Source organism: Leguminivora glycinivorella, chromosome 26 (genome assembly GCF_023078275.1).
Source record: "Leguminivora glycinivorella isolate SPB_JAAS2020 chromosome 26, LegGlyc_1.1, whole genome shotgun sequence".
NCBI classification, from domain to species: Eukaryota; Metazoa; Arthropoda; class Insecta; order Lepidoptera; family Tortricidae; genus Leguminivora; species Leguminivora glycinivorella.
Window position 1 is genome coordinate 4,600,890 of NC_062996.1, and position 27,204 is coordinate 4,628,093.

General features: G+C 38.3%; 2 protein-coding genes across 5 annotated transcripts; both read left to right on the forward strand.

The window, feature by feature from the left end:
- Nucleotides 1-387: 387 nt before the first annotated feature.
- Nucleotides 388-25,560, forward strand: LOC125239824 (cysteine-rich with EGF-like domain protein 2). 3 transcript variants are annotated; one of them, XM_048147538.1, is made up of 9 exons: nucleotides 388-509; nucleotides 768-938; nucleotides 3,550-3,749; nucleotides 12,215-12,389; nucleotides 13,763-13,868; nucleotides 16,050-16,188; nucleotides 17,865-17,983; nucleotides 20,291-20,330; nucleotides 25,371-25,560. In XM_048147538.1, the coding sequence occupies exons 1-8, from the start codon at nucleotides 488-490 to the stop codon at nucleotides 20,322-20,324; spliced, it is 966 nt and encodes a 321-aa protein (XP_048003495.1). In that variant the 5' UTR covers nucleotides 388-487; the 3' UTR covers nucleotides 20,325-20,330; nucleotides 25,371-25,560. The 3 variants fall into 3 exon arrangements, with proteins under 3 accessions (XP_048003495.1, XP_048003493.1, XP_048003494.1); XM_048147536.1 differs by lacking the exon at nucleotides 20,291-20,330; XM_048147537.1 differs by lacking the exons at nucleotides 388-509; nucleotides 20,291-20,330 and adding an exon at nucleotides 510-645.
- Nucleotides 4,103-8,608, forward strand: LOC125239825. Of its 2 annotated transcripts, XR_007178564.1 has the most exons (4): nucleotides 4,103-5,327; nucleotides 5,715-5,912; nucleotides 6,566-6,745; nucleotides 8,094-8,608. XR_007178564.1 is itself a non-coding variant. In XM_048147539.1 (3 exons), exons 1-3 carry the CDS (start codon nucleotides 4,961-4,963, stop codon nucleotides 6,658-6,660), a joined length of 660 nt encoding a protein of 219 aa, XP_048003496.1. In that variant the 5' UTR covers nucleotides 4,103-4,960; the 3' UTR covers nucleotides 6,661-8,608. The 2 variants fall into 2 exon arrangements, 1 of the variants encoding a protein (XP_048003496.1); XM_048147539.1 differs by having other exon boundaries at nucleotides 6,566-8,608.
- Nucleotides 25,561-27,204: the final 1,644 nt, after the last annotated feature.

Below are 27,204 nucleotides of genomic sequence, written 5' to 3' on the forward strand. Positions count from 1 at the left end.
AAAATATGTTTGACGTTTCAGCTGGAATTTACCACAAAAACCGAGGCAATGTTGCCATCGTATTTTTACCATAATTTCTAGAAATCAAACCGGCGTAACAGACGGACGTACCAGACGACGACCTTGGGGCATACACGATCTACGTAAAAGCGAGAAAAGTATATCTTTTCTACCATAGAGTATATTGAATAGAATGGTATGATGCAATGATGTCACGGCGTGCACGGCAGCGACTATCGAACTACGAACTGGGGGTCGATTTTTGAATGTCGACTACTAGATCTCGTTAATTTCGTTCAATAATATCTCCACTACTAGCGATTTCAATTCTACTAACAGAATCAAAATTTGTGGTGCTTTGTTTCATGATTGGTGTAAAATAATTAATTTTTAAGTCAAATGTCCGTATTTACATTCTGGCGTGTTTTTAAATGTCTTACTTACAACACGGCTCTGTCATTGCTATATTTGCTGTCATGAAGACGAAATGTCAAAATATAGTTTGAGAGGTTTGAATTCACATTATTGATTTTGTCCTATTGTGATCATATTAATCATATATACAGGAATTTAATGCTCATTTTCATTACTATTTTAACCCTTTACTATAATAGAAGCCGAAGACAGTTCTAATATTGTTGAATAGTGAGTTAACACTCATTTCTTTGAATGATTGGAACTCAGTAGCATACCATATTTCTGTCCGTGATTAAACATATAAAATGGAGCATTTTAAGTATGTTTGTGTTACGTTCTTTCTATTAAAGGTCTGAGGAGTGCATGTGGTGACATGGGGCTGTGTTACAAGCTGTTATACGTGGTATTTTCGCTGTTATTTGCGAGCGATGTTGCGAGGGCGACCGATGAAAACCGGGCTCGAAACGACGAACCAGGCCCGTGTAATGCCTGTAAAGTCTTCGCGGAGTCCTTTGAGAAGGGTAATGTAATTTTTTTTATGTTGCCTAGTTGGTAGCAACCCTGCTAAGCACAGACCAACCCCTATAGACATCCATTACAAGACGACTCGCGGTCGCCAGCCTTCCTAGTATTTGCACTGATATAAGCGCGGGCGCTCTCCGTGCCCGATCAGTATCGACCAAGTAACAGACCCGAAAGCAGCGCGTGTTTTTCGCACTAAAAAATTGGAAAAGGGTATTTTGATGCCTTAAAGATGTCCACCTGTAGTGTGAAGTGGTGTGGAAAGGTAACAAGAAGCTTAAATTTAAAAACAGACGGCATTACATTCCACAAATAAGTCATATTTATAATTTATTCAGAGCCGGCATAGGTCAACTTACATTGGCCACTTACGCGTCAGTAGAGGGACAGTCATACTTCTGTCCCTTTTCATCTGGCGCGACTGCCCGCCGTCCTTGAAACGGCCAATCACAGCGCGCTTAACACATTCCCCGCCCGCTCCTCGCACCCCAAACACTGGTGACTCGTATTGCGAACAAAATATACAAGATTGCTACTCTATAGGAGGTTCTCTGTGCTGCTAAGCCATTGGTCCTAGATACGAATCCGGTAAAGTCATATTTATTTGTGTGATGATATTAAATTTGTTATTTGATTTTCTTCCTGAGCCCTGGGTATGTTCTATGTGCATAACCAACTTTTACTTATTTCCGTTTACTTTAAGCCTAATAAGGGAAGGTTGAATAAAATCAATTTATCTAATTAGTGTCTTAACTTTTACTGTTACCAAGTTATCAAAAAACTTAGTTTAATGGCTGAAGAAGTGTATTTATTTATTTTATTTTATTTTATATTTATTGGTTTACCAACAATTGTTTACACCATTATTGACATAAATTCAACCATTATGATTATGATCGCTAAGCGTAACAATTACTTAAAGGTAAACACCACATGCATCAAATCAATTCATAAATGTATTTATAAATAGGTAAGAGCTATGCCATATATATAAACACATACACACTGCAATGTCACAATTTCGTCTTCATTCAACCCCTCTTTGCCAAGAGTGGCAGTGAGACCTGAGTGGTTCATGTGCTCTGCCTACCACTTTATGGGATACAGGCGTTATTATATGTATGTATGTATATACATAAAACTTCTGGCATTAACTTGGTACTATTACATTATGTATGACAACTTTTACTATTTCCTAATGTTAATTGACAATAATTTTTACGATTCTCTTGGTTCTCTCACACCGAACAATTAAAGCTCTGCCACACTAGCGCGTGTTGAGAGTGCAGCGTCAATGATGCTGGTGCGCCAGACGGAGCAGATCTCGAGCGTTTTCAAATTGGATCGTCGCGCGTTCAGCACATGGTAACTTGTAAGCCTATATTTTGCAACTGTAAACTTCTAATAAATATTGAATGACACATCAGCAATGCCGATAAGTTTGTACATTTGGATCAGGGCTGATAGAGTTCATGACGCTGAGCAAGATCCACTAGGTTTCCTAAAATGTTGATTGAAAAGGTTGATTGTATGAAAATTTCCTTTTTGTTACCAAAAATGTATAGAAAAGGTTTCATACAAACTACAAAGGATATTTTGGGAAACCTAGTGGATCTTGCTCAGCATCACGGACTCCTTCAGCCTACCAATTTTTATCAAAATCGGAGACGTGATCCAAAGATCCAAATGTACAAACTTTTCGGGAATTGCACACATAAGAGATCAAAACAACATTTTGTAATAAAACAATTAACTAAATGGTTCACATGTAATCCATATTCAAACAAGTCCGCTCACAATGCGATTTGTGTTATGTGTGACCGTGCTAGCTTGCATTCCGCTCCATTAACGCTATGCTAGTTAGTTAGTTAGTTAGTTTTATTGGGCATTTTCCGCAAGTCGACAACTATTGTGCCTATTTTGCGTGAATTTGATGAGGTAGCACTACTCTAGCCACCCCAGCTCCTCTACAAATCCTAGCAGTGTTTTCAGGTTGCTAAATACCTCTTTTAGTGTGTTCGGCGTACCTAGGTACTTGTTCCTATATACTTCTACCTGTTTACACTCTAGAAGAAAGTGTTTGGTGGTTTCTTCTGCTTCCATGCACGCTCTAACGCTATGCTATCAAAACACCCTAGTGTGGCCGAACCTTTAATAAAAGCAATAATGAACAATGTGTCAAATTTAACGGAAAACAAAAAAAAAACACAGTGTATCCATTCTTTTAGTAGCCAGAAGACTGGTTTTTTAAATTTATTAATAAGAACTGTGTTGCTCACAGGATGACGACTACACAAAAATAATGGCATTCTGTTTAGTCCGTCAGTTAGATCGTCCAAAAATGTTGAACACATATTTTTCATTTTATCATTAATGAAAAAAATACAAAGATACAAAGCATCAAAGTTACCGAGTGGAGGCTTGTGACGTCACTTTTAGGTAAAAATCTTACCTAGGCGTGACGTCACGCGAAACTTCAACGCACTTTAGTCATTTTTCGTTTACAAGAAAAAATAAAAAATGTGTCCAAAATTTTTTAAAATCTACCTGACGGACTAAATCGTTTTTCTTTTAATCGTCTCGCCTATTCACCCTTTCACACTGTTTCAGGTCTACACCGCACAGCGCCCGTCTTTGCTAGTCGGAGCCAAGAACGACTAACAAACATCCTGCAGGGTGTGTGTGAGGAGGCCCGTTACAAAAACAAGTGCCTTGAGACCGCTGGCGTGGCCCGGGCACACACCGAACACTGGTGGCTGCAAGATGAGCCTGCGGAGTTCTTTCAATACATTTGTATCGACAAACTTGAGGTTGGTTGAAAGAGGAATTGGTTGATAAATATTTCTTTTTGAAATTTTTGGAATTAAAACTGGTGTTATATAATCTGTCCTCTGGCTGGAAAGTGCCAAATTTGTGGCCACTGCGCTAAACGAAGTTATCGCTTTTCCCTCTCTGTCGAACAGAAAAATAGTATACACACCTTGTAAATAAGAAAGCCTCGGATCACATGTTGGCTACTGTTTTTATTAAGGGTGCTTTCGAGAAAAACGTCAAAAAATGTAATATTGATAGTTTTAGTCGGTGAAATACTACACTTTCCGTTATCTAATAGATATATTTAATTCAAGTTTCAATTAGAAAGATAAATATACTAACTGTTGACGGCATTGCCAACATAAAAGTGTTATTCTGATTTGTTATCTGTATTATAAATGTAGCCAAGGATTGGTTACTTATTTTTATTATCTGTGTCTCTCTCTTCTCCAACTATGGCCGCCATGAGCGGGTGCTATTTTATATTGTAATTGTGAAAGTACAATAAACCAGTGAAAATAACCAGCCTCCTTTTTAATGATACAGTCCAACTAAGTAATAAACTCAACATGGTCCTATCTCACCGTTTATTAACATCGTGAGTACTTTCGCCGAGACACTTTCGCCCGGCAACATGGTGGCACGCATGGTGCACGAGCTGTCTACACGCCGTTCTCACAGCGGAAAGGAGCGCCATTAATATTTATAGTAGCCGAATTGTCGCACGTTCAGTGCTATACGTCGTGCACTCAACATCGAGCTACACAACCCAAGAACTGACCTGGTGCACGTGCAGTCTGGACGCCGTGCACTCGGCCTCATCGAGCTACGTGACGCTATCACCGAATTGGTGCACGTGCAGTCTGCACGCCGTGCACTGCGGACTCATCGAGCTTCGAATCGTAATCCTCGACAAGATACACGTGCAGTCTACACGCCGTGTGCTCGGAAAATTTAAATACGTGACGTGATTAACAAACTGATACACTTGCAGTCTACACGCAGTGTAGTCATCAATTTGAACTACGCATCGTAATTTATTTAAGACCCGACCTGTGGTACGTGCAGTCCAGTACGCCGTGCTCTCAGCAGGATAGGACATGGAACTAACTGATTTGCATTGACTTTAAATATTTTAATAGTGACAATAGTGTTTTATAGACATTACAGTAATTAATTTAGATTGTATACTGTGTGCTGTGAAGCAATGAGTAATTTGAGTGGAATGTCGCTGGCGGACCTTGTGGCCGGGAGGGGCTACGTTAAGGCCAAAATTTCAAGAACTTGTAACTCAGTGAAGATAACTGATTCAAATGAGATGTTACTAAATCAAAAAACTAGATTATTAGAAGCATTCAAAGAATATGAAGATTACAACATAAACATACTAAAGTTAGAATCTAATGACACTGAACCTATTGAGGAATATGAAAATAAATACTTAAATGCATTAACAATTATTGACGAAGAAATCAACAGACGCAATGCCCACTCTCCCTCCACGAGGCCCGAACAGGTGGTAAAATTGCACCAGCCTATCAAGTTACCACCCATAGACATACCTTGCTTTAGTGGTAAGTTCTCAGAGTTTATACCATTTATAAATTTATTTAATTCCCTAATTGACAAAAATGATGCACTTGACAGTGTACAGAAACTGTATTATTTGCGATCACACCTAAAGGGTGAACCCTTAGACATAATAAAGAACCTGCCGCTAACTAATACTAGTTATAATGAAGCATTAACAATATTAAATGAAAGATATAACAACAAACTAAAAATCATAAATGAACATATTTGTGTATTGCTTGACCTCAAGCCATTAGTAAAATCAACATCAAGTAGCCTAAGAGAGTTTGTCTCATCTATTAAACAGCAACTAGCAGCTCTAGCCAATCTAGAACCCTCAGTCAAATATTGGGATGCTATAATATTATGTGTACTCTCCCGAAAACTAGATGCCTACACAGCCAGAGCATATCACATGGAGCGGGACGCTGACACAGACCCAACAATGGAAGGCTTCCTTGACTACCTAGAGAGGCGTGCACTGGCCTTAGAAAATGCTGAACCAGGGACATCGGGACAACCTCGCTACTTGCCTGCTAATAAGACTGTACTAATAGCAACTGAAAAAACGCTGCAGTGTGATTTATGTAAGTCTGCACATAAATTATTTAATTGCAAGGCATTTAAATTACTTACAGTCAATGAAAGAATTAAGTTTGTAAATTCTCAACCCCATTTATGCAAGATATGCCTAAATTCACATAAGGGGAAGTGTAGGTTTAAATTCAAGTGCGCTCAATGCAAGCTGGAGCACAATACTCTACTGCATAGTGATGCTAATCAGGCATTTGCATCTCCTGCTACCTTAACAGCAAGGAATATTACTGATGATGAGAATGATGTGCTTCTTCCCACAGCAATAGTAAAGCTTATAGGTAGAGATGGTAAAGAGCTGCATGTGAAGGCGCTCTTAGACCCGTGTTCACAAATGAATTTTATTTCAGATAGGGCTCTACAGTTGTTGAATCTCACTCCCAATCTTACAAATAAAGGCATAACTGGGATAAAAAATATGAAAAGTGAAGTAAAGTATAGTGTACCTGTAGAAATAAAATCTAGAATAACAGATTACAGTGTAATAGCAAACTGTCAGGTTGCAGAGGAAATTACTTGCATGTTACCACAAAACAAATTTGAACTGAGTGACATTTACATTCCTCCTGGAATGCAGTTAGCGGATGAAACATTTAACATCCCAAGTCAAATCGACTTACTAATAGGAGCACAAATCATGTTTCAGGCATTGATACTAACGGGTCCAGCATACCAGCCATCGAGTCACCAGCAGGCGACTGGCAGCGAACAGGGGAAGAATGCAGCTCGATCGCAGTTTGAGCTGTCAACCCAGCCCACCATAGTTAACACCCAATTTGGTCACATTATCGGAGGTGGCCTACCACATCTAGTAGCATGCAATAAGGTAGTATGCAACAAGGTTGTTTTAAAGTGCACTAATTGTGACACTGAACTTTCTGATGCCTTGTCAAAATTTTGGCAAACTGAGAATGTTCCTCAAATTTTCAATGAAAAGTTCTCAGAGCATGAACTATGTGAGGATATATTTCAAAAAACTATTCAACTGAAAAACAATCAATTTCAAGTTGCACTTCCACTGAAACTGCCTCTTGACGTAATCAAGGATGAATTGGGTGACTCATTTCATTTTGCATTAAAAAGATTTAATAATCTTGAGAAGAAATTTGATCAAAATCCTGAATTCTTTGCTGAATATAAGAAATTCATTCATGAATACTTGTCTTTGAACCATGGGCACTATGTAGACATAGAATTGTATGATCTGAATAAAGATGCAGTCTATTTCTTAGCACATCATGGAATTATTAAGGAAAGTAAGACCACACATCTCCGTACTGTGTTTGACGGATCTATGAAAACAAATAAAAAGGTATCGCTCAATGATTTTTTACTAAACGGAGCCACGGTTCAAAGAGAATTATTCGATATTATTCTTCTGTTTCGTTTTGGTGACCATACATTCACAACTGACATCAAACGTATGTTCAGAAATATACGTGTATGCAAGGAGCACACATCATTACAAAATATACTTTGGAGGGATTCTCCCAAAGAGAACATCAAATGCATAAGGTTGGATACAGTAAGCTATGGTCTAAAAAGTAGTAATTTTTTAGCAACCCGTTGTCTTGATGAGCTTGCTACTAGATACACAAATGATCTGCCATTAGCATCATTTATTATTAAAAATATGACTTATGTAGACGATGTACTTTACTCTGACAATGATTTAGAGAAGGTTCTTGAGGCTAAGACACAATTACGAAAGCTGTTGAGCTTAGGCAGTTTTGAAACACATAAGTGGTCGTCAAACAATGCTATAATGCTGGCTGACATACCTTCCACTGAACAACACTTTGATGAGTTAGAGTTGCAAAATGATGATTGTAGCTTAAAGGCACTAGGCCTCAATGTAGTGATTAAAGAGGATAAATTTAAAATGTCATGCCCTGAGCCTTTCAATCCTAATAAACTCACAAAGAGGGACATTCTCAGCTATATTAGTAAAATTTATGACCCCATGGGTTTTGTAAGTCCCATCATAGTAAAGGCTAAAGCCATCATGCAGAAGATATGGTTATCAGGCACAGATTGGAATGAGGTACCCCCTCAGGATATAACAAGTGAATGGATCGAGTTTGCATCTAGCTTAGCGGTAATGGAGCCGATTTATATAAACAGAAACATTCATGTGGATCATACAGACACTGTGCAAATCATAGGATTTTCAGATGCCTCCAGTTCAACTGCCTATGGCTGCTGTGTCTACCTGCGCGTCACTGACTGTAAAGGTAAAACTATAATGCATTTGCTCTGCTCTAAGTCCCGAATCAATTCGATTAGCAAGAGTAATACCGTCCCGAGACTTGAACTGGAAGCTGCATTACTCCTATCAAAGCTTGTTGCACGGGTGTATCGCACTCTTAAAGTAAAACTTAACATCAATAATGTTTACCTGTTCGCTGACTCACAAATTTGTCTTGCTTGGCTAAACACACAATTGACAAGACTGCAAGCTTACGTAGCCAACCGAGTCAAGATAATAAAGGAGCTAACAGGTGAGTTCGTCTGGCTTTACGTGAACACCAAAGACAATCCGAGTGATCTTATCAGTCGCGGTGTCAGTCCGCAAGATCTTGCAGCATGTAAAATGTGGTTTTTTGGACCTGAGTTTTTGCATGACAGTGAGTATACATTTAAGTGTATTTTAAATATACCAAACGACCTGCCTGAAGTTAAACCTGCACCAATGCTTACCAGTCATGTGACTTCTGCTGAGAAAAGTGTGCCGGACAACATCTTCGAGAGATTGCGCAAGTATTCTAGCATCCACAAAATGACTAGGGTTCTGGCATATGTTTTGAGATTTTGTAATAATATTAAAACTGAAAAGCCAAGGCTTCATACAGATTTCTTGTCAAGCAACGAACTACATCAAGCTCTTATGCTTATAATTAAATATGAGCAATCTAACCAATTTAAGGATGAGATACATTCATTACATAAAGGCCAATCTGTGAAAGGAAAGTTAATCTCATTGAATCCATTTATTGACAAAACAGGGCTGCTGCGAGTTGGTGGCAGATTACATCACTCTAACATTCCATATTTACAAAAACACCCAATCATTCTACCAAAGAACTCTATAATAACTAAACTTATCATAACTAGTGAGCATTTGAAATTATTGCATAAAGGTCCTACACTGGTGCTTACCAATTTGAGTCAGCGATACTGGATCATAAATGGATTGAATGAAGTGAAAAAGATCACTCAAAAATGTATAACCTGTTTTAAGCAAAAGGCTATAGCTGCCAAACAACTGATGGGTTCCTTGCCGGCCGAGAGGGTAACTGCAACCACTCGTGCATTTATTAAGGTAGGAATGGATTTTGCAGGACCAATCAATGTTAAATTATCACGTATACGAAGATCTGTTGTTGGTAAAGGCTACATATGTGTTTTTGTATGTATGACAACTAAAGCGCTACATCTTGAGCTAGCCTCTGACCTCACAACAGATACATTTCTAGCATGCTTGAAACGCTTTATATCAAGGCGTGGTATACCAAGCGATATCTATTCTGACAATGCCAGTACGTTTAAATCTGCAAGGAACCATCTAATTGAACTGTATAAACTGCATTCTGACAAAGCCCATCAAGAGTTGGTACATAATTATACTGCCTCTAAAGGTATAAATTTCCATAACATTCCGTGTTACTCCCCAAACTACGGGGGCCTTTGGGAATCAAGTGTATCTCTTACCAAATACCATTTAAAAAGAGTATTACAAAAAAATGTATTAACCTATGAACAATTGAATAGCTTGATAGTGGAAATAGAAGCTATCTGTAATTCTAGGCCACTTATACCTATATCATCAGATATTAATGACTATTGTTATTTGACACCTGGACATTTCATTATAGGAACTGCCTTAACAATGTATCCTGAAACAGATGTACTTAATATACCACAAAATAGAATAAAATTTTGGCAACAATGTATTCAGTTAAAACAATCTTTTTGGAAAATGTGGTACAAACAGTATCTTAACACCTTACAAAACAGACCTAAATGGTATCAAACTAATAAAAATATTGATATAGGAGATCTTGTAATCTTAAGAGAAGATAATTGTCCGCCTATGTCATGGCCCATGGCCAGAGTTACTAAAACCTTTCCAGGGCATGATGGTTTAGTGAGAGCAGTTGAAGTTCGTATGGTTAATGGTAAAACACATACTCGCTCTATCACTAAAGTAAGCCTGCTCCCTTTAAATGATAATTAACTAATTATAATATTCTATAAGGTAATTTGCAATACTACTGTATTCATTAATGTATCATACTATGCCTTGTTGTATTAAATAATTATTGTCATTGACTTTGTTCAATACTTACTTATACTTAAGCAATAAAATTGGGATAAATACTCCAAATGATGATTGTTTTCAAAATAATTGTTTAAGTTATTATTAATAAGTGTAATTTCAACATTCGCCTGGCCGCGGAACATGTTGACGGCATTGCCAACATAAAAGTGTTATTCTGATTTGTTATCTGTATTATAAATGTAGCCAAGGATTGGTTACTTATTTTTATTATCTGTGTCTCTCTCTTCTCCAACTATGGCCGCCATGAGCGGGTGCTATTTTATATTGTAATTGTGAAAGTACAATAAACCAGTGAAAATAACCAGCCTCCTTTTTAATGATACAGTCCAACTAAGTAATAAACTCAACACTAACATTTAGTAAAAAATATGCCAACCTACCTCTAAATTTTAGATCACCTAGTTACGTATTTAATTTTTTACAAATAGTTTCTTATGCTCACTCAATCCTCACACTTTTGAAAAGCCGAATTTTGATGAAAAACATAAGATTTAGACCGCTATTATATGTGTATAGTTTAGTAAAAGTGAAATGGGAATTTGTAAAATACAAAACGAACCACTAACGTGTCAGGTTTTTTTATAATAAATTTTTGTAAGTGCTCACTCAGTCCACACGTTTTGAGAAAGTTGAAAATGTAAATATCTTAAGATTTGTAGCACCACAGACACTCGAAAGTACTTCAACATTTAGTAAATTTTTTTACTAAATATCCACCATCTAATATTTTATATTCGTTGTCTGGTTGTAAAGATATTCAGACATAACTTTTCTCATACAAATGTATCACGTAGGGTGACCACACTATGTCGGCTCCTGATTTTCCCCGCCTTCTCATTGTCATATTGAGATTGGGGAGTTTCGTTCAATTTTGATAATAGTTTATATTAAACTATTACCATATTAATTCTCCATCTGCAAACTGTTTTTAGGTTATGTTTTTGGCCTAGTGATGATGTGTATTGTGTAAATTTTATCGACGTCAGGATAATAACCATATCGACATTCATGCATTAAAAAGGACATGAATGATAATTGGTAAGAAACAAAGAATATAATACTTCACTAGTAAGAAACCAGAAATCAGGAGCCGACATAGTGTGGTCACCCTACATGATACATTTGTATGAGAAAAGTTATGTCTGAATATCTTTAAAACCAGACAACGAATATAAAATATTAGATGGTGGATATTTAGTAAAAATTTTTACTAAATGTTGAAGTACTTTCGAGTGTCTGTGGTGCTACAAATCTTTAGATATTTACATTTTTAACTTTCTCAAAACGTGTGGACTGAGTGAGCACTTGCAAAAATTTATTATAAAAAAACCTGACACGTTAGTGGTTCATTTTGTATTTTACAAATTTCCATTTCACTTTTACTAAACTATACACATATAATAGCGGTCTAAATCTTATGTTTTTCATCAAAATTCGGCTTTTCAAAAGTGTGAGGATTGAGTGAGCATAAGAAACTATTTGTAAAAAATTAAATACGCACCTAGGTGATCTAAAATTTATAGAGGTAGGTTGGCATATTTTTTACTAAATGTTAGTATATAAATATTATATGTTAAATGAATACATTCACTGTTTTCGTTGGTAGTTTGTGAGAACTGAGTGAGCACACGTTAATGACTGTATCTTTTGATTTATCTTTTTACAAATTCAGAGATCGTTTTACAATTGTTTTAGAACTTTTACTAAATGATCAGCATATTTTATTTTATTTTCGGAAGGTGCTCACTCAATCCACACGCACACTTCCCCGTTACAATTATTGCCACTTCTGGACATTTTCTCATATTTTGTTAGACCAACTAGAAAAAGTCCTATAATATGTTATATAAACTACTCGGAGAGCTCTTTAATATGATACCACACACGGTATGATTAAGCGCTCGGTTGCGATTATGAAAGCCCTCTTAACTCGATGAATCATTTCCTGGCCAGGTATGTTGTCCAAAGCACCACTATGGGCGGGCTTGCCAGCCGTGCTTGCGCGACGCTGGGGGTGCGGTGTGCGGAGCGCATGGACGCTGCCGGGGCGACGGCACGAGACTAGGCAACGGGACTTGCCACTGCGACGCTGGTTACAAGGGCGAGCTGTGTGAGGACTGTGTTACTGGTGAGTTTATAGCGTTCCGTACCAAAAAAGAACCCTATTTATTTCTTTTTATTTACATATTTACCCCCTTGGCCCTTATCCATAAACGTACTCTAGAGTTAGAAAGGAGCCGATAAAGTTCGTTTGTCCTTTTCTATCACACCAATACGTCGGAAAGGGACAAACGAACTTTATCGGCTTGATAACTTTAGACTAGAGTATGTTTTTATAGAGATGTGACAAGAAACACAAATCAAATTACCTATGTATCCAATAAAAGAAAATGTATTATTGTTTAAGGTAGGTAAATTTTACGTTTTTCCTACTTAGCCCTAAACCCTTTCGATCTAAGATAAAAAACAGGAGGCAAAAAATGGTCCTAAAATTTTCTATTATTTTGCATACTTTCCACTTTGTAATGGAACCGCTGTAAAAAGTGTTAAAAAAATGGTAACGGAGTGGAAAAATTATGGTCGCTTTTTTTTACCTACTGGGATCGTAAGGGCTCGTGATTCTGAGGAGGAAAAACGTAAAATTTACCTATTTTAGAAAAAAAAAAAACGTTTTTGAATCTTTTTTCGCGAAAATGCCCATCTCCTTTTTAACCCCCGACGCAAAAACGACGGGGTGTTATAAGTTTGACGTGTCTGTCTGTCTGTCTGTGTGTGTGTGTCTGTCTGTGGCATCGTAGCTCCCGAACAGATGAACCGATTTGATTCAGTTTTTTTTTGTCTGAAAGTTGAATAAGTCGGGAGTGTTCTTAGCCATGTTTCATGAAAATCGGTCTACTATGTCGCGGTCGGGGGTTTTTTCAAAATTTTAATTGGTCTGCTCGGCGTGCCCTGTCTATGGTGTTTTCGGGTCCCAGTCTGTAATCATATTGGCACACCTTTCCGAGTGCATGCGACACACACGCACGGCCGGTCTCCATCCTTACTTGGTAGATATTCCACGAATTCGCACGAAGCGCTTTGCTTTTTCTTTTCTTATGCGCACTGCCAAGGAGTGGAATTCCTTGCCGGCGGCTATATTTCCGAGCTTGTATAACCCGGCAACCTTCAAATCAAGAGTGAACAGGCATCTTCTGGGCGAGCTCACTCCATCGTAGGCCACGTCTTTGCCTTTGGCTAGTCTAGAGTAAACCCATTTATAATAATAATAATAAAAAAAAACATGTCCAGCCCAGTCCCACTTTCGCTTATGTATTACTATCTTTTGCCCGCGGCATCGCTCGCGTTAGAAAGAGACAAAGAGTAGCCTATGTCACACTCCATCCCTTCAACTATCTCCATTTAAAAAATCACGTCAATTCGTCGCTCCGTTTTGCCGTGAAAGATGGACAAACAAACAGACACACACAATTACCCATTTCTAATATTAGTATGGATTTGCAGGGTACTACAAGTCGTCAGAAGATTCTGGTCCGGAGTGCAAGCGCTGCCATTACTCGTGTACGGGCGGCTGCCGCGGCGGGGCGCCACTGGACTGCGTCGCTTGCCGGTAAGCCATCCAAAGAAGTGAAGGGTGTCGAAGTAAACTGTGTAATCACAGTGCAGACTGCCATCTCTTGACACAGGCTTAAAACTTTTGAACCTCAGTTTCGACAATTTGGCCCTTACTCTTAGCTTGATATGTGTTTAAATGTCAAATATTAATATTAGCGCCATCTAGCTGAGCGTATCCCAAAGGTGTAATGCCATTTAGGCCACCGTACCTTTTTCTGTATGGTACTGAGGTACGTTTTTAGGATTCCGTAGTCAACTAGGAACCCTTATAGTTTCGCCATGTCTGTCTGTCCGTCCGTCCGACCGCGGATAATCTCAGTAACTGTAAGCACTAGAAAGCTGAAATTTGGTACCAATATGTATATCAATCACGCCAACAAAGTGCAAAAATAAAAAATGGAAAAAAATGTTTTATTAAGGTAGCCCCCCTACATGTAAAGTGGGGGCTGATTTTTTTTTTCATTCCAGACCTAACGTGTGATATCTTGTTGGATAGGTATTTAAAAATGAATAAGGGTTTACTAAGATCGTTTTTTGATAATACTAATATTTTCGGAAATAATCGCTCCTAAAGGAAAAAAAAGTGCGTCCCCCCCTCTAACTTTTGAACCATATGTTTAAAAAATATGAAAAAAATCACAAAAGTAGAACTTTATAAAGACTTTCTAGGAAAATTGTTTTGAACTTGATAAGTTCAGTAGTTTTTGAGAAAAATACGGAAAACTACGTAACCCTACACTGAGCGTGGCCCGACACGCTCTTGGCCGGTTTTTTATCTTTAGACTTTATCTGTCTATAAGAAGTTATATATTGTCTTTACGTCCACTTACCCGATCACCAAGAAATTTTGAAGGTTCTTTGATATTGTTTACCATGACTATCGGTTTGTAGTGACCCTGCCTGCTGAGCAGTAGTCCTGGGTTCGAATCCCGGTAAGGGCATTTATTTGTGTGATGAGCACAGATATTTGTTCCTGAGTCATTGATGTTTTCTATGCATATAAGTATGTATTTTTCTATCTAAGTATGTATATCGTCACTTAGCACCCATAGTACAAGCTTTGCTTAGTTTGGGGCTAAGTTGATCTGTGTAAGGTGTCCCCAATATTAATACTAACCCACACTCAGGCGACGCATGTCTTAAGACGCGGATCGGACGTTACGTTACGGAATTAAACTCGGGCGGCGTGGCGCTGACGTCTGTTCCGCGTCCTAAGACATGCGTCGCCTCTGTGTGGATAGTCCCTAAAGGGAAATAAGCGTGACTATTGTCCCAGAGCTGTAAGAATCTCTTTTTGACACATGACAGCGTCCAGAAAACGTAAACTCGCGCAACCTAATGAAATTTTAAATAAAATCCTGTAATAATAAAAAAATCAAGTAGGTACTTAAAAACAATATTTCGCTTACTTTAAACATAATCTAACACATGTTACATTTTTGCGGATCTTCGTTAGTGAGTATTTTACGATATTAATTTATCACGCAGGATTTACTTATCATGTCATTTATCATTCATTTTTATTTTTAAACTAGTGCTGTGGCAGGGTCTGTCATTTCGATTCAAATTACATTTCAGTAAGTTGATAGAAATCGTATATTTGTTTTCAGTACAGATGGTCGTTTTTTTACGCACTAGTTCGAGAAGTGGTTCATTATATGCCAGGTCGAAACTTCGGAGGCTCATCTGTACTGAAAAACGTCGTACGATACACGTGCGAAAGGGAAATTCGTAACTCGTGTCGATTTAAAACACTCCCTTCGATCGTGTTTTAATTTATCGCCACTCGTTTCGAACTTCCTTTTTTACGCACTTGTATCGTAATGTACTATTAAACACCTCCTTGTACATAGGGCCTAATCGATTCAACCAATTCGAAATTAATCGTTAGATTTGGCAAACGATACGTCTTAGCCACATCGCTAACATACTTCAAAACAAATGTGTCAAAAATTTGAACTTACAGTTCCGGGACAATCCATACTAATATAATAAAGTGGAAAGTGTGTGCCTGTTTGTTTGTCCGTCTTTCACGGCAAAACGGAGCGACGAATTGACGTGATTTTTTAAGTGGAGATAGTTGAACGGATGGAGAGTGACATAGGCTACTTTTCGTCTTTTTCTAACGCGAGCGAAGCCGCGGCCAAAAGCTAGTAGGTATTTGTATGTATTTCAGACCGGGCTTCACGTTCGAGCCTGACGTCGGTTGCCATGACAACAATGAGTGCAACGACATCAATATTTGTGCCAAAAACGAGTTCTGTCTCAACTCGGCCGGATCCTACAAGTGTATGGCGTGCGACCGCGCGTGCAAGGTAAGTTAAAGAAACATTGCACAATTGAATAAAAAGTACAAATGGCGAACTTAATGCCTTAAGGTATTCTCTACCAGTCAACCATAACCAGGGGCGGCTCACTCCGCGATCCTTTCACCGCGCTACAAGTACATGCCGGCGGCCGCGAGTTCGCGGCCCATTCACTGGCGACGACCTTCGCGCGGCGAATTAGAATTCAATGTCGTCTGCACGCGTGCGGTCCGTTTGTTAATGTAGGTAAGAATTTAGAATGGCGGCGTTTTGTGAACATCAAAGGAGTGAGCCTTCTGTACTTGTACTATTATATATTCTGTGCCATAACCTCGTAAGGCCCACACATAGTCAGTTTTCTCATTTCGAATTTGAACCTTATTCTATAAATAACATGGTAAGATTTTCGTTTGGTTCAAAAATCAATGTAACAATGGCAATTCTACTTTATTCAGTTCATGGAAGGTTCAAATTAGATTACAACACTATGTACATTGTAATGTACATTGGGCCTTACGAGGATAGGGCAAGATAGAAATTCGCGAATGTGGGTGCAGTGATAAAAATAATTTGAAAGCATGACAACTATAAGCAACAGGGAACTTGACTGTACTTAAAATAATAGTACATTACGATACAAGTGCGTAAAAAAGGAAGTTCGAAACGAGTGGCGATACATTAAAACACGACCGAAGGGAGTGTTTTAAATCGACACGAGTTAAGAGTTCCCTTTGCGCACGTGTATCGAACGACGTTTTTCAGTACAGATGGACCTCCGAAGTTTCGACCTGACATATAATGAACCACTTCTCGCACTAGTGCCGTAAAAAAACATCATCTGTACTGAAAAATGTCGTACGATACACGTGCGAAAAGGAAATTCGTAACTCGTGTCGATTTAAAACACTCCATTCGGATTTTTCAAAATTCGCCTCCTAAGGGGCTCAAATGGGGGTTCAAAGTTTGTATGGGGGAAACAAGATTAGTTTGACTATTTATACGAAACTTCACAGGGAGGATTCCTAAAGACATATGACTATACATGTTTCAGGTTTTTGAAAATTTCGTCAATATGGGTATCGGTTTTAATTTATTCGTTTCGAACTTCCTTTTTTACGCACTTGTATCGTAATGTACTATTATACATACATACATACAATCACGCCTGTATCCCATAAAGGGGTAGGCAGAGCACATGAAACTACTAAAGCTTCAGGGCCGCTCTTGGCAAATAAGGGGTTAAAAGAAAACGAAACTGTGGCATTGCAGTGACAGGTTGCCAGCCTCTCGCCTACACCACAATTTAACCCATATCCCATAGTCGCCTTCTACGACACCCACGGGAAGAAAGGGGGTGGTGAAATTCTTAACCCGTCACCACACAGGCATGTACTATTATACCATGCACAAAATAAAGCATCAGATAAATATAAGAAAAACATGGATAGAAGTTATTTTTAAATTGAATTTCTATTTAATAAGTCAGGTACAAATATATAAAGTACCTAACTGAGTTGACCGTGACGTCACTCAATTCGATTTCATATTAATTCCATGTTAGTGCGATTTCACATTATCCGATCCGATATCGGACGTCGGACCGATATCCCATACATTTGTGAAAACGGTCTTAGAAAGACGTTGGAATTCGTTCTGACAGTTCCTAAAACGTTCGTTTGTTTCAGGGTTGCTATGGTGACAGCCCGGACATGTGTCGAAAATGCGCAAAAGGGTACTCTAAAAAGGGCGACATGTGCGTTCGCGAGCGAGAGGACGAGGAATTTGACCAGATGACCACCACCAGGTGAGGCTAGGGGCAAAATTGACCCACCATGTCAGATAAACTAAAGTGGCAATTACATAGCGTCACTACTTTTAAAAAAACTTGTATCTTCGTCTGTCAATGAAAAGAAAACTGTAGTAAGTATGTATGGAATGCATATAGACTTACTGCGTTTTAACTTTGAGAAGCAGCGTGAGATACGAGAATTTTTCAAAGTAGTGACGATAGGGGTCATACTTTCCATTAGATGACTGCATTAGCACAGTATAATAAAAGTAGTACTATCGTACAGTATGGCCACTCCCTGCTGCCCGCTGAAAGCGCTGCCCATCCGCTCTCGGTTACCGCACAGTCACCGCCTGTCAATAACGCGACCAGACGACCTGTCATATCTCACTCACACAAGCATGGTACGCGTTCACCTACACGAGCTTAGACTGTATGCGTTGGAACGCGCCTCTTTCATATATTTGATCGCCAGTGTCCGAGGTGTGGCATTAGGTACACGACGCAATGTTAAATAATAATAAATAAATATTGGGGACACCTTACACAGATAAACTTACCCCAAACTAAGCAAAGCTTGTACTATGGGTGCTAAGTGACGATATACATACTTAGAGAGATAAATACATACGTATATACATAGAAAACATCCATGACTCAGGAACAAATATCTGTGCTCATCACACAAATGAATGCCCTTACCGGGATTGAACCCAGGACCGCGGCTTAGCAGGCAGGGTCACTACCGACTGCGCCAGACCGGTCGGCTAATTGATACTTTAATGTTACATTTGTTCCTCTAGGTTAAAATATTGGGTTGGCACAAAAGTAATGACACACTCTACAAAACTCTATACATTTCCTTTCTTAAGTTAATTGTTTTCGATAATATTCTAGTATGTTGTAGAACATTCTAGGTACTTTTAATGTGAGGGTATATAAAGCCGGCCTCGTGATTGGTTTAGTTAGATTGAAATAAAATGGACGAGCGACAAGTTCGAACACTTATACGAGTACTTGTTAGGCCACAGTGCGCGGGCTGCGGCTGACAATATCAACACAGCATTGGGCGCTGGAAGTACAAGCCATGCCACGGTGTCCAGATGGTTTGACCGTTTTAAATCAGGAGACAGGAGCCTTGAAAGTCAGTCACGCTCAGGGCGACCACCTGCATTCAATGATGACGATTTACGCCGCGAACTACAGTCGAATCCTGATGCTACTACTCGTGAATTAGCGAAGTTACGGGAGATGAATCATGGATTTATTATGAGAACGATACACGTCGTGCTTTTTGGCTGCCTCGAGAAGAAACGCCACCAACTCAACCGAAGCTGAGTCAAAAGAACCGCTTAAAAGTTTAGCTTTGTCGTTTCTGGGACTCGCAAGGCATGCTGTTTCATGAACTATTACACAATGAAACTGTAAACGCTAACAAATATTCAACACAGCTCACCGAACTATCTTCTGCTATCGAAAGCTATCAAAAACGACGAAGACGAGCCACTGTAATTTTACTACATGATAATGCTCGACCTCATGTCGCATCTACCGTTCGCCAACAGCTGCAGAACTTGGGCTGGGAGACGATACCCCACCCACCTTATTCTCCAGACCTCGCACCATCAGACTTTCATTTGTTTAGAGCCCTGAAACGACATTTGCGGGGTAAACAATTCAATGATTTCCATGATGTACAGGTGGAGTTGAACAACTTTTTCGAGGCACAGTCATCAGAGTTCTGGGCGAAAGGCATCCAAACTTAGCCGGATCGTTGGCAAGAAGTCATAGATGCTAATGGTGATTACATCATCGACTAAGCTTTTTGTATTGTAATAATAATAAAAAATATAAAACGTAAACCAAGTGTCTCATTACTTTTGTGCCAACCCAATAATTAGGGGTAAAAATTTGACCCTTCAATTCAAATAGATTAAGGGCAAATAATAATGTCCTTATTTTCATTAAACCTGCATTGTAAAACTTGTTTTCTGCTTTTTAACCCCCGACGCAAAAACGACGGGGTGTTATAAGTTTGACGTGTCTGTCTGTTTGTCTGTCTGTCTGTGTGTCTGTCTGTGGCATAGTAGCTCCTGAACGGATGAACCGATTTAGATTTAGTTTTTTTTTTGTCTGAAAGCCGAGTTAGTCGGGAGTGTTTATAGGCATGTTTCATGAAAATCGGTCTACTATGTCGCGGTCGGGGCTTTTATTCCAAATTTTAATTTTGTGGTTAGGTAATTATATTCCAGTTTTATTTCTACAGAACAAAAATGTCAGTTCTTTATTTTTTTTTTGCATATATTTCGTTTTTATTTTCAGAGTAGATGATGTGAAACGTCTTGATAACGGATGAACTGCGGTAAATTAATTTATTATTATTGGTGATGGGATATTTTATTGGAATAACGATAATATTTATATGTTTACACAATTTACTCATGTATGTACTATATATATTGCAGTATGGGCAACTTTGTACGAGGTGCAGTCCAAATGTCTCCGGCTCGACAAATATGGCGGAAGAATTTAAAAAAAGTATGGATATCATTGTGTTCGTCATTTATTCCACTTTTTTGGTGTATAGTTTCTTTAGGTGTCTGTTGGCTGTAGGCTTTTTTTACGGTGTTTAGTTCTAGGTTAGTGCCCAAACTTTTACTCTTTTTGAGTGAAAAACCGTGAGTTCATGAAACTTGAGACCAGCATAGACACCGCGTAGCGAGTTTTATGAATGCAATTGCTACTGTAGATGAAACCATGGTTATGTAAGACGATACTCTATACAAAAGAAAATTAATGGAGTGACAACGTCATGGTGAAAAGGCGCCTAGAACAACCTCGGTCACAAAATGCACGAAAAAAGATAAAGGCTACGGTATTCTAGGGTTGTCAACTTGTCACGAAATTCTAACGATTTAAATAAAAGAAGGGTAGACTACGGTAAATAGCAGGTACTACGCAATATTTATTGTCCAGTTACGATAGCAGATTATGCAGAATAGTCTTTAAAAACTTAGCAGAGGCACAAAGGCATCTGCGCAACAATTTCCCCGTTCACGCTGCTTCATTTTACAAGGTTGCTATGACAAAATGTGTCTTCAAAAAAATTCGGCACCTACCTTATATTCGAAACGTGACCCCAAGTGATTATTATTTTTATATTAAAGGAAAAAATGGAAAAATGTACGCTTCCGGCGGGACTTGAACCCGCATCATTTGCAATCCGTGCAAGGCTCTTAACCAATTGAGCTACGGAAGCCGCGCCGGACATCGCAAATCTTTCCATGCCTTTCCTTATGTACACACGTCTTGGGGTGACGTCTAGCGCCATCTACCGACAGACTATTACATCTTGTAACGGCACTGGAGTCTCAAGTTATATTGAGAATTCACCAGTAACAATGTGCTAACCCATACTAAATTTATCTTTAACAAGCAGAAACGTCTGCTAACGATTGTCGTTGAAACGTTTTTATATTAAAGGAAAAAATGGAAAAATTTACGCTTCCGGCGGGACTTGAACCCGCATCATTTGCAATCCGTGCAAGGCTCTTAACCAATTGAGCTACGGAAGCCGCGCCGTTTTTCCATTTTTTCCTTTAATATAAAAATGTTTAGAATCGTTAACAGACGTTTCTGCTTGTTAAAGATAAATTTGATTATTATTTGTTCTAAAAACTTTAGGTAGACTGAAGTAGAAAAAAAAAATCTTCGGTTGACGAAGTGACCCGTGCGGTTTAGGCCGATTTTGAGGATAAAAATCTTTATTATTTTTTTTAGGTGATGGAGAAGCTTTTAAAGAGATTTGAAAAGTGCTTTGTGACAGAGGAAGACTATATTAAAAAATAAAAATAAAATTGTAAAGATATGTAAGCCCTTTCTTTGTTAGGCCGGAAACTTTTGGACCGCACCTCGTATGAACCCTTTGAGAGATATTTTATGTAAGAACATTTAACCCCTCGTATGCTTAGACACGGATCAAGTCACTATGTCAAGGTCACTATTTCGATAATCAAAATTGACAGGGCGCATACGAAGGGTTAATTCTATGGGTACCGTCATAAATTAAATATAACAAGATCATACCATCCCATACATTAAAATGGGACCGCCTACGAACGCGCCTTACACTCCACCACACATAGATGGCACCACGAAAAAAATGTCTTGTAGCTTTCGATTATACTTGTAGATGGCGTTAAGTGTCACTTTTGAATTAACACTTAATGCCAATCTACAAATAATCGGTGGCAACAAGGCATTTTTTGTGGCGCCATCTACATATGTGTGGTGGAGTGTAAGCGCGTTCGTAGGCGGTCGCATTTTAATGTATGGGATGGTATGATCTTGTTATATTTAATTTATGGTACCGTGCAGAACTTAGTCACAGTATAAAACCAGTAATAATTCTTCTAACAAATTTTGCGCCGCGCTGTTTGTCCTTGAGTAGTGCTCGCACGCAGCGAGGTGCAGCGAGTACATGCGGAACCGGAGGATGCCGGTCTAGGGTTGCAAAAAAACGGTTTTTTTCTGGCTTGAAAAAAAAAACGTTTTTTTTTCTGGCTTGAAAAAAAAAACATGAAAAAAAACCGTGAAAAAAAACAGTTTTTTTTCTGGAGTATGTTTTTTTTTCTAAAGTACGAAATTTCAAAATTTGCAAAGTAGTTAATACTTTTATACGGTTTTTTAGACTTAATGTTAACTATTAAACGAATTTAATCAAATAACTTTAATTTCTGGTCTTATAAAAGTAACATTTACGAAATCTGTAGTTGGTAGTTATCACTATTTACTGTTGGCAACACCACCGCCTCTCCACGCTACATGCAGCACCGGGGATTCCCCAATAAACGTTTGTATACTGAATGTTAATTAAATTAAAATGTACGTTATTGTTATTGAAACACGTTACAACTCACGAAAAACCGTATTGTCGTATTATTTGTTCACCTGAAAAAAAAAACATATTTAGAAAAAAACCATGGTGCTCGGTTTTTTCCTGTTTTTTTTTTCATAATTCTGAAAAAAAAACCATTTGGTTTTTTTGGCTATTTACAACCCTATGCCGGTCGGGTCAGTACAGTACGGGTCGCGAGAGAGCCAAGTACCGATCGCTTCGCCGCTGCCGGAGATTAACTACTGAGTCGTCTTTATACTGTGACTGAAATATAAACTTATAAATATTGAAGTCGAAATTTTATCATCCTTATTTATTAGTTTTCATTACACTTGCTCAGTTAGTGAACAATTGCACGCAGGAGTAGTGGAAGTTATGAAAAGTGTCTCGTTTTCCTCCTAATAAAAGTAAAATGTCTCCCTAGGAAGTTACGAAATTTCAATTTGTATTTTTTTTTCTCCTAAACATTTTTTTTTGCAAGTGTGATGAAACAATTGTACTAGGGGCGTAAAAGTATTGCAAACTCGAGTATTCGTATATCGCTCCGCTCAGCTTAACTTCCGAGCCATATTAAATAGAATATACTTTATTTAACATCAAATTGTACACTCCTTTTTGCTGTGTACTTAACATAGCAAAAGGGAGTATACAAGTTTCCCTTTATTCGGTTAAGGACAGATTCTGGTTTGGGCAGATTCTTTTTAGGACAGATTCGTGTTTGGGCAGAAATTGGGCAGTCGCGACCAAAAACTTTAAGTCGATCAGAACAATCACATTATGCAATTTTATTTTTCATTTTCGTACAAATTGTAAGGGGAAAGTTTTCTTCAATTTGTGGATTTTCTAACCGGAAATTTTTTTTGGTTCCATACTAGCTTTTGATCCTGGATGGAAATAGGATCGAATGGCATAAAAAAAGTTTGTCACAAATTATGTTTTTCTCGCACCCTGTATGTTTTTTCCAAAATCTGTTAGGCACTGGTCCCACCGCGAGCTAGTAAACTATGAGCTATCGGCTATTTCAAGGGACAAAAGATATATATAATACGTCAATTTAATTTTTTTTATTAATTATGTGCCAGAATCATAAGTTGTAGAAATTGTTGGTATACTCTGACCAGCCAAAGCTGCAGTAGATTTTTTTTTAATTTATGTGCGTCCCAGTTTTTCATTAAAAAAATCTCGATTCCGAGCTCTCGCTGATTTATTTATACCTATGTGTGCTTACCATGACTTGTATTCGATTGCGACTCTGGCACACACTGGTGGGAGCAAGACGAGCATACTTTCGATTGCCAGAGTCGTAATCGAATACAACTCATGGTAAGCTCCTTTTTTTTGGGCAGTCCTGTAAAAAGTTCTATTAGGGTTCTAGACACTTTTTTCGATGATTGTATTTCTGCCCAAACAAGAATCTGCCATAAAAAGAATCTGCCGTAACCAGAATCTGCCCAAACCAGAATCTGTCCTTAACCGAATAAAGGCAAGTTTCTAATGGGTTGACAACACGCATGTGACACTCCTTGAGTTGCAGGCGTCCATATGTTACGGTGACCTTCCATCAGGCGGACCGTATGCTTGTTTGCCACCGACGTAGTATAAAAAAATGGACATATACATTTATACAAGATAGATAGATACATATAACACAAACTAGAAGCTAAATGGGAGAAAATTGCGGGTCACAACTGGATGAGACTAGCTCAGGACCGGGACAAGTGTCGTATGATGATGATGAAAAATCAAAATGTAACATAATATATCATTAAACTGAAATAGATGTCATACACGAAAGAAAAAACTACAAGGCCCACTGGTGGCCGAGCCGGGAATCGAACCCGGGTCTTCAGCTTACGTGGCTAACCACCACCAGTGCCTTGTCGTTGTCGTTTTTTCTTTTGTGTATTATATTTATTTCAGTTTATAATTTATATATGTATATTATAGTAGTGTGACTACTTGAAAAACAACAAATCAAAAAAATATTTAATAAAATAATTTGATTTGTTCCCTAGTTGTATAATGTGTCATTGTTATTTAGGTATCATTATGATCGATCTCGGTAAGAGCGTTTTCTCATTATCCGATCTGAAATCAGATGTAAGAAGGATGTCAAAGATGGCGCCTCTAATATGTACCTATAGGACATCCGTCCTACATCAGGTATCGGATCGGTTAATGTGAAATTCACTAAGAATGTCTAATAAATAAATAAATATTATAGGACATTCTTACACAGATTGACTGAGGCCCACGGTAAGCTCAAGAAGCCTTGTGTTGTGGGTACTCAGACAACGATATATATAATATATAAATACTTATATACATAGGAAACATCCATGACTCGGGAACAAATATCTGTGCTCATCACACAAATAAATGCCCTTACCGGGATTCGAACCCAGGACCACGGCGTAGCAGGCAGGGTCACTACCGACTGCGCCAGACCGAAAAATAATAATTATAATAATTTCGATTTATTACAGCATCGCCATTTTTTTCCAGATACATGACATACTTAGGCTTGCTGGTAGCAGGCGGGGTCCTATGGGGCCGCGCGCCTGCGCTCGCGGCCGGAGTTGGAGCCCTAACGCTATCCTACATCGCGCTCGCTGAATATTACTGCAGGATCAGCGGACATGCCTCATTATTAGACTACCCGCTTTTTACTATTTAAATAAACTTAACACAACTAGTAATTGTTTTATTGACTGCCGCGACAGCGTAGGTCTGCAGTTTAAGTCGAGGCCGCAATTCAAATTGATTTAGTAATAGTGCGATTTAGCCGTTAATACCGATATTCCACTATCATATGTTTATCATAGAAATATGATCATAGGTGTGTATGCCACCCTTTTTCTCCAACGCGAAGAAAAAGGACGGCATGTTGCCTAGAGGTATGATCATATTTCTATGATAAACATATGATAGTGGACTATCACAGGGACTAGTATAGTATCAAACTAAACATCGTGCACACTCAGCGTTCTAAGAAGGCGCATCCAACGAGAATGAATCAGTTTAAATTATATGAATGCTATCTCTACTTTCAAATATTTGCAGGAAAAGCCTAATTTATTCATCAAGAAATAGGTTCACCAAATAATCAAAACAACCATTAGAGACATATATTTCAATGGCCATACATAAATGTTACAAAAAAAATCCGTACTGATACATAAAGCGAATTTGACACAGCTTATGTCTGCCACTAAAAGCTAGCTCCCTGTACGCAATACAATAAGCATGGCAAAAACGACGACGACGGACGATTGACGACCGGTCTGGCTCAGTCGGTAGTGACCCTGCCTGCTAAGCCGCGGTCCTGGGTTCGAATCCCGGTAAGGGCATTTATTTGTGTGATGAGCACAGATATTTGTTCCTGAGTCATGGATGTTTTCTATGTATATAAGTATGTATTTATCTATTTAAGTATGTATATCGTCGCCTAGCACCCATAGTACAAGCTTTGCTTAGTTTGGGGCTAAGTTAATCTGTGTAAGGTGTCCCCAATATATTTATTTATATTTATTTTTAAAACAATAAATAGTGAATATATCATGGCTCCTGGCAGCCTGAGCTTGATCTTTAGTTACCTTTCAGCATATCCAGAGCTTCTGAATATCTGAAAGAGTAAACAGTTGCGGCCGTGAGCTCAAACTCACGGTGTCTGACCTCTACAAGCCCCCCTCCCCCCATCAATATTACCATCTTCAAACGTTCATTGTCTAGTCTGCTGTACATATGAGCTTCCACATATATGTTTTCTCGAATACTTATTAAAATCGTCAACGGTTTTCATCATGAAGTCCTTCTTTTCTGCAGGACGTGCGAGTTTGACACACATTTCTAAATTTCTATGCCCCCTTGTATAACAAATAACAATTTCTATCTTTCTCTTTGACTTATTAAATAGAAAATACGTTTATAAATAACTACTGTGCATATTTTTCTATTAATTATGTGGAAGTATAGGAAACTAGCCAATTGTAAATGCTTCAAAATTATTAATTGATCACACTAATTATGTGAATTCTATCCCCGCTATCCCTACTTTTCAAATATATGCGTAAAAGGGTTATTATAATTATGTAATCAAGAAATAGGTTCACCAAATAATCAAAACAACCATCTAGTTATAGAAACGTGTATTTCAATGATTATACATAAATGTTACAAATAAAGTGATTTTGACATAGCTTGTCTGCCACCAAAAGTAATATGTTGAACATAAAAAAAATAAAAATTAGCTCGCTCTAAAGGCTCATGAGACGATACAAAAGCGTGATCAAAACTAAAGAAAAAGTCAATGTATCGTGGCACCGTGCAATTAAGTCTT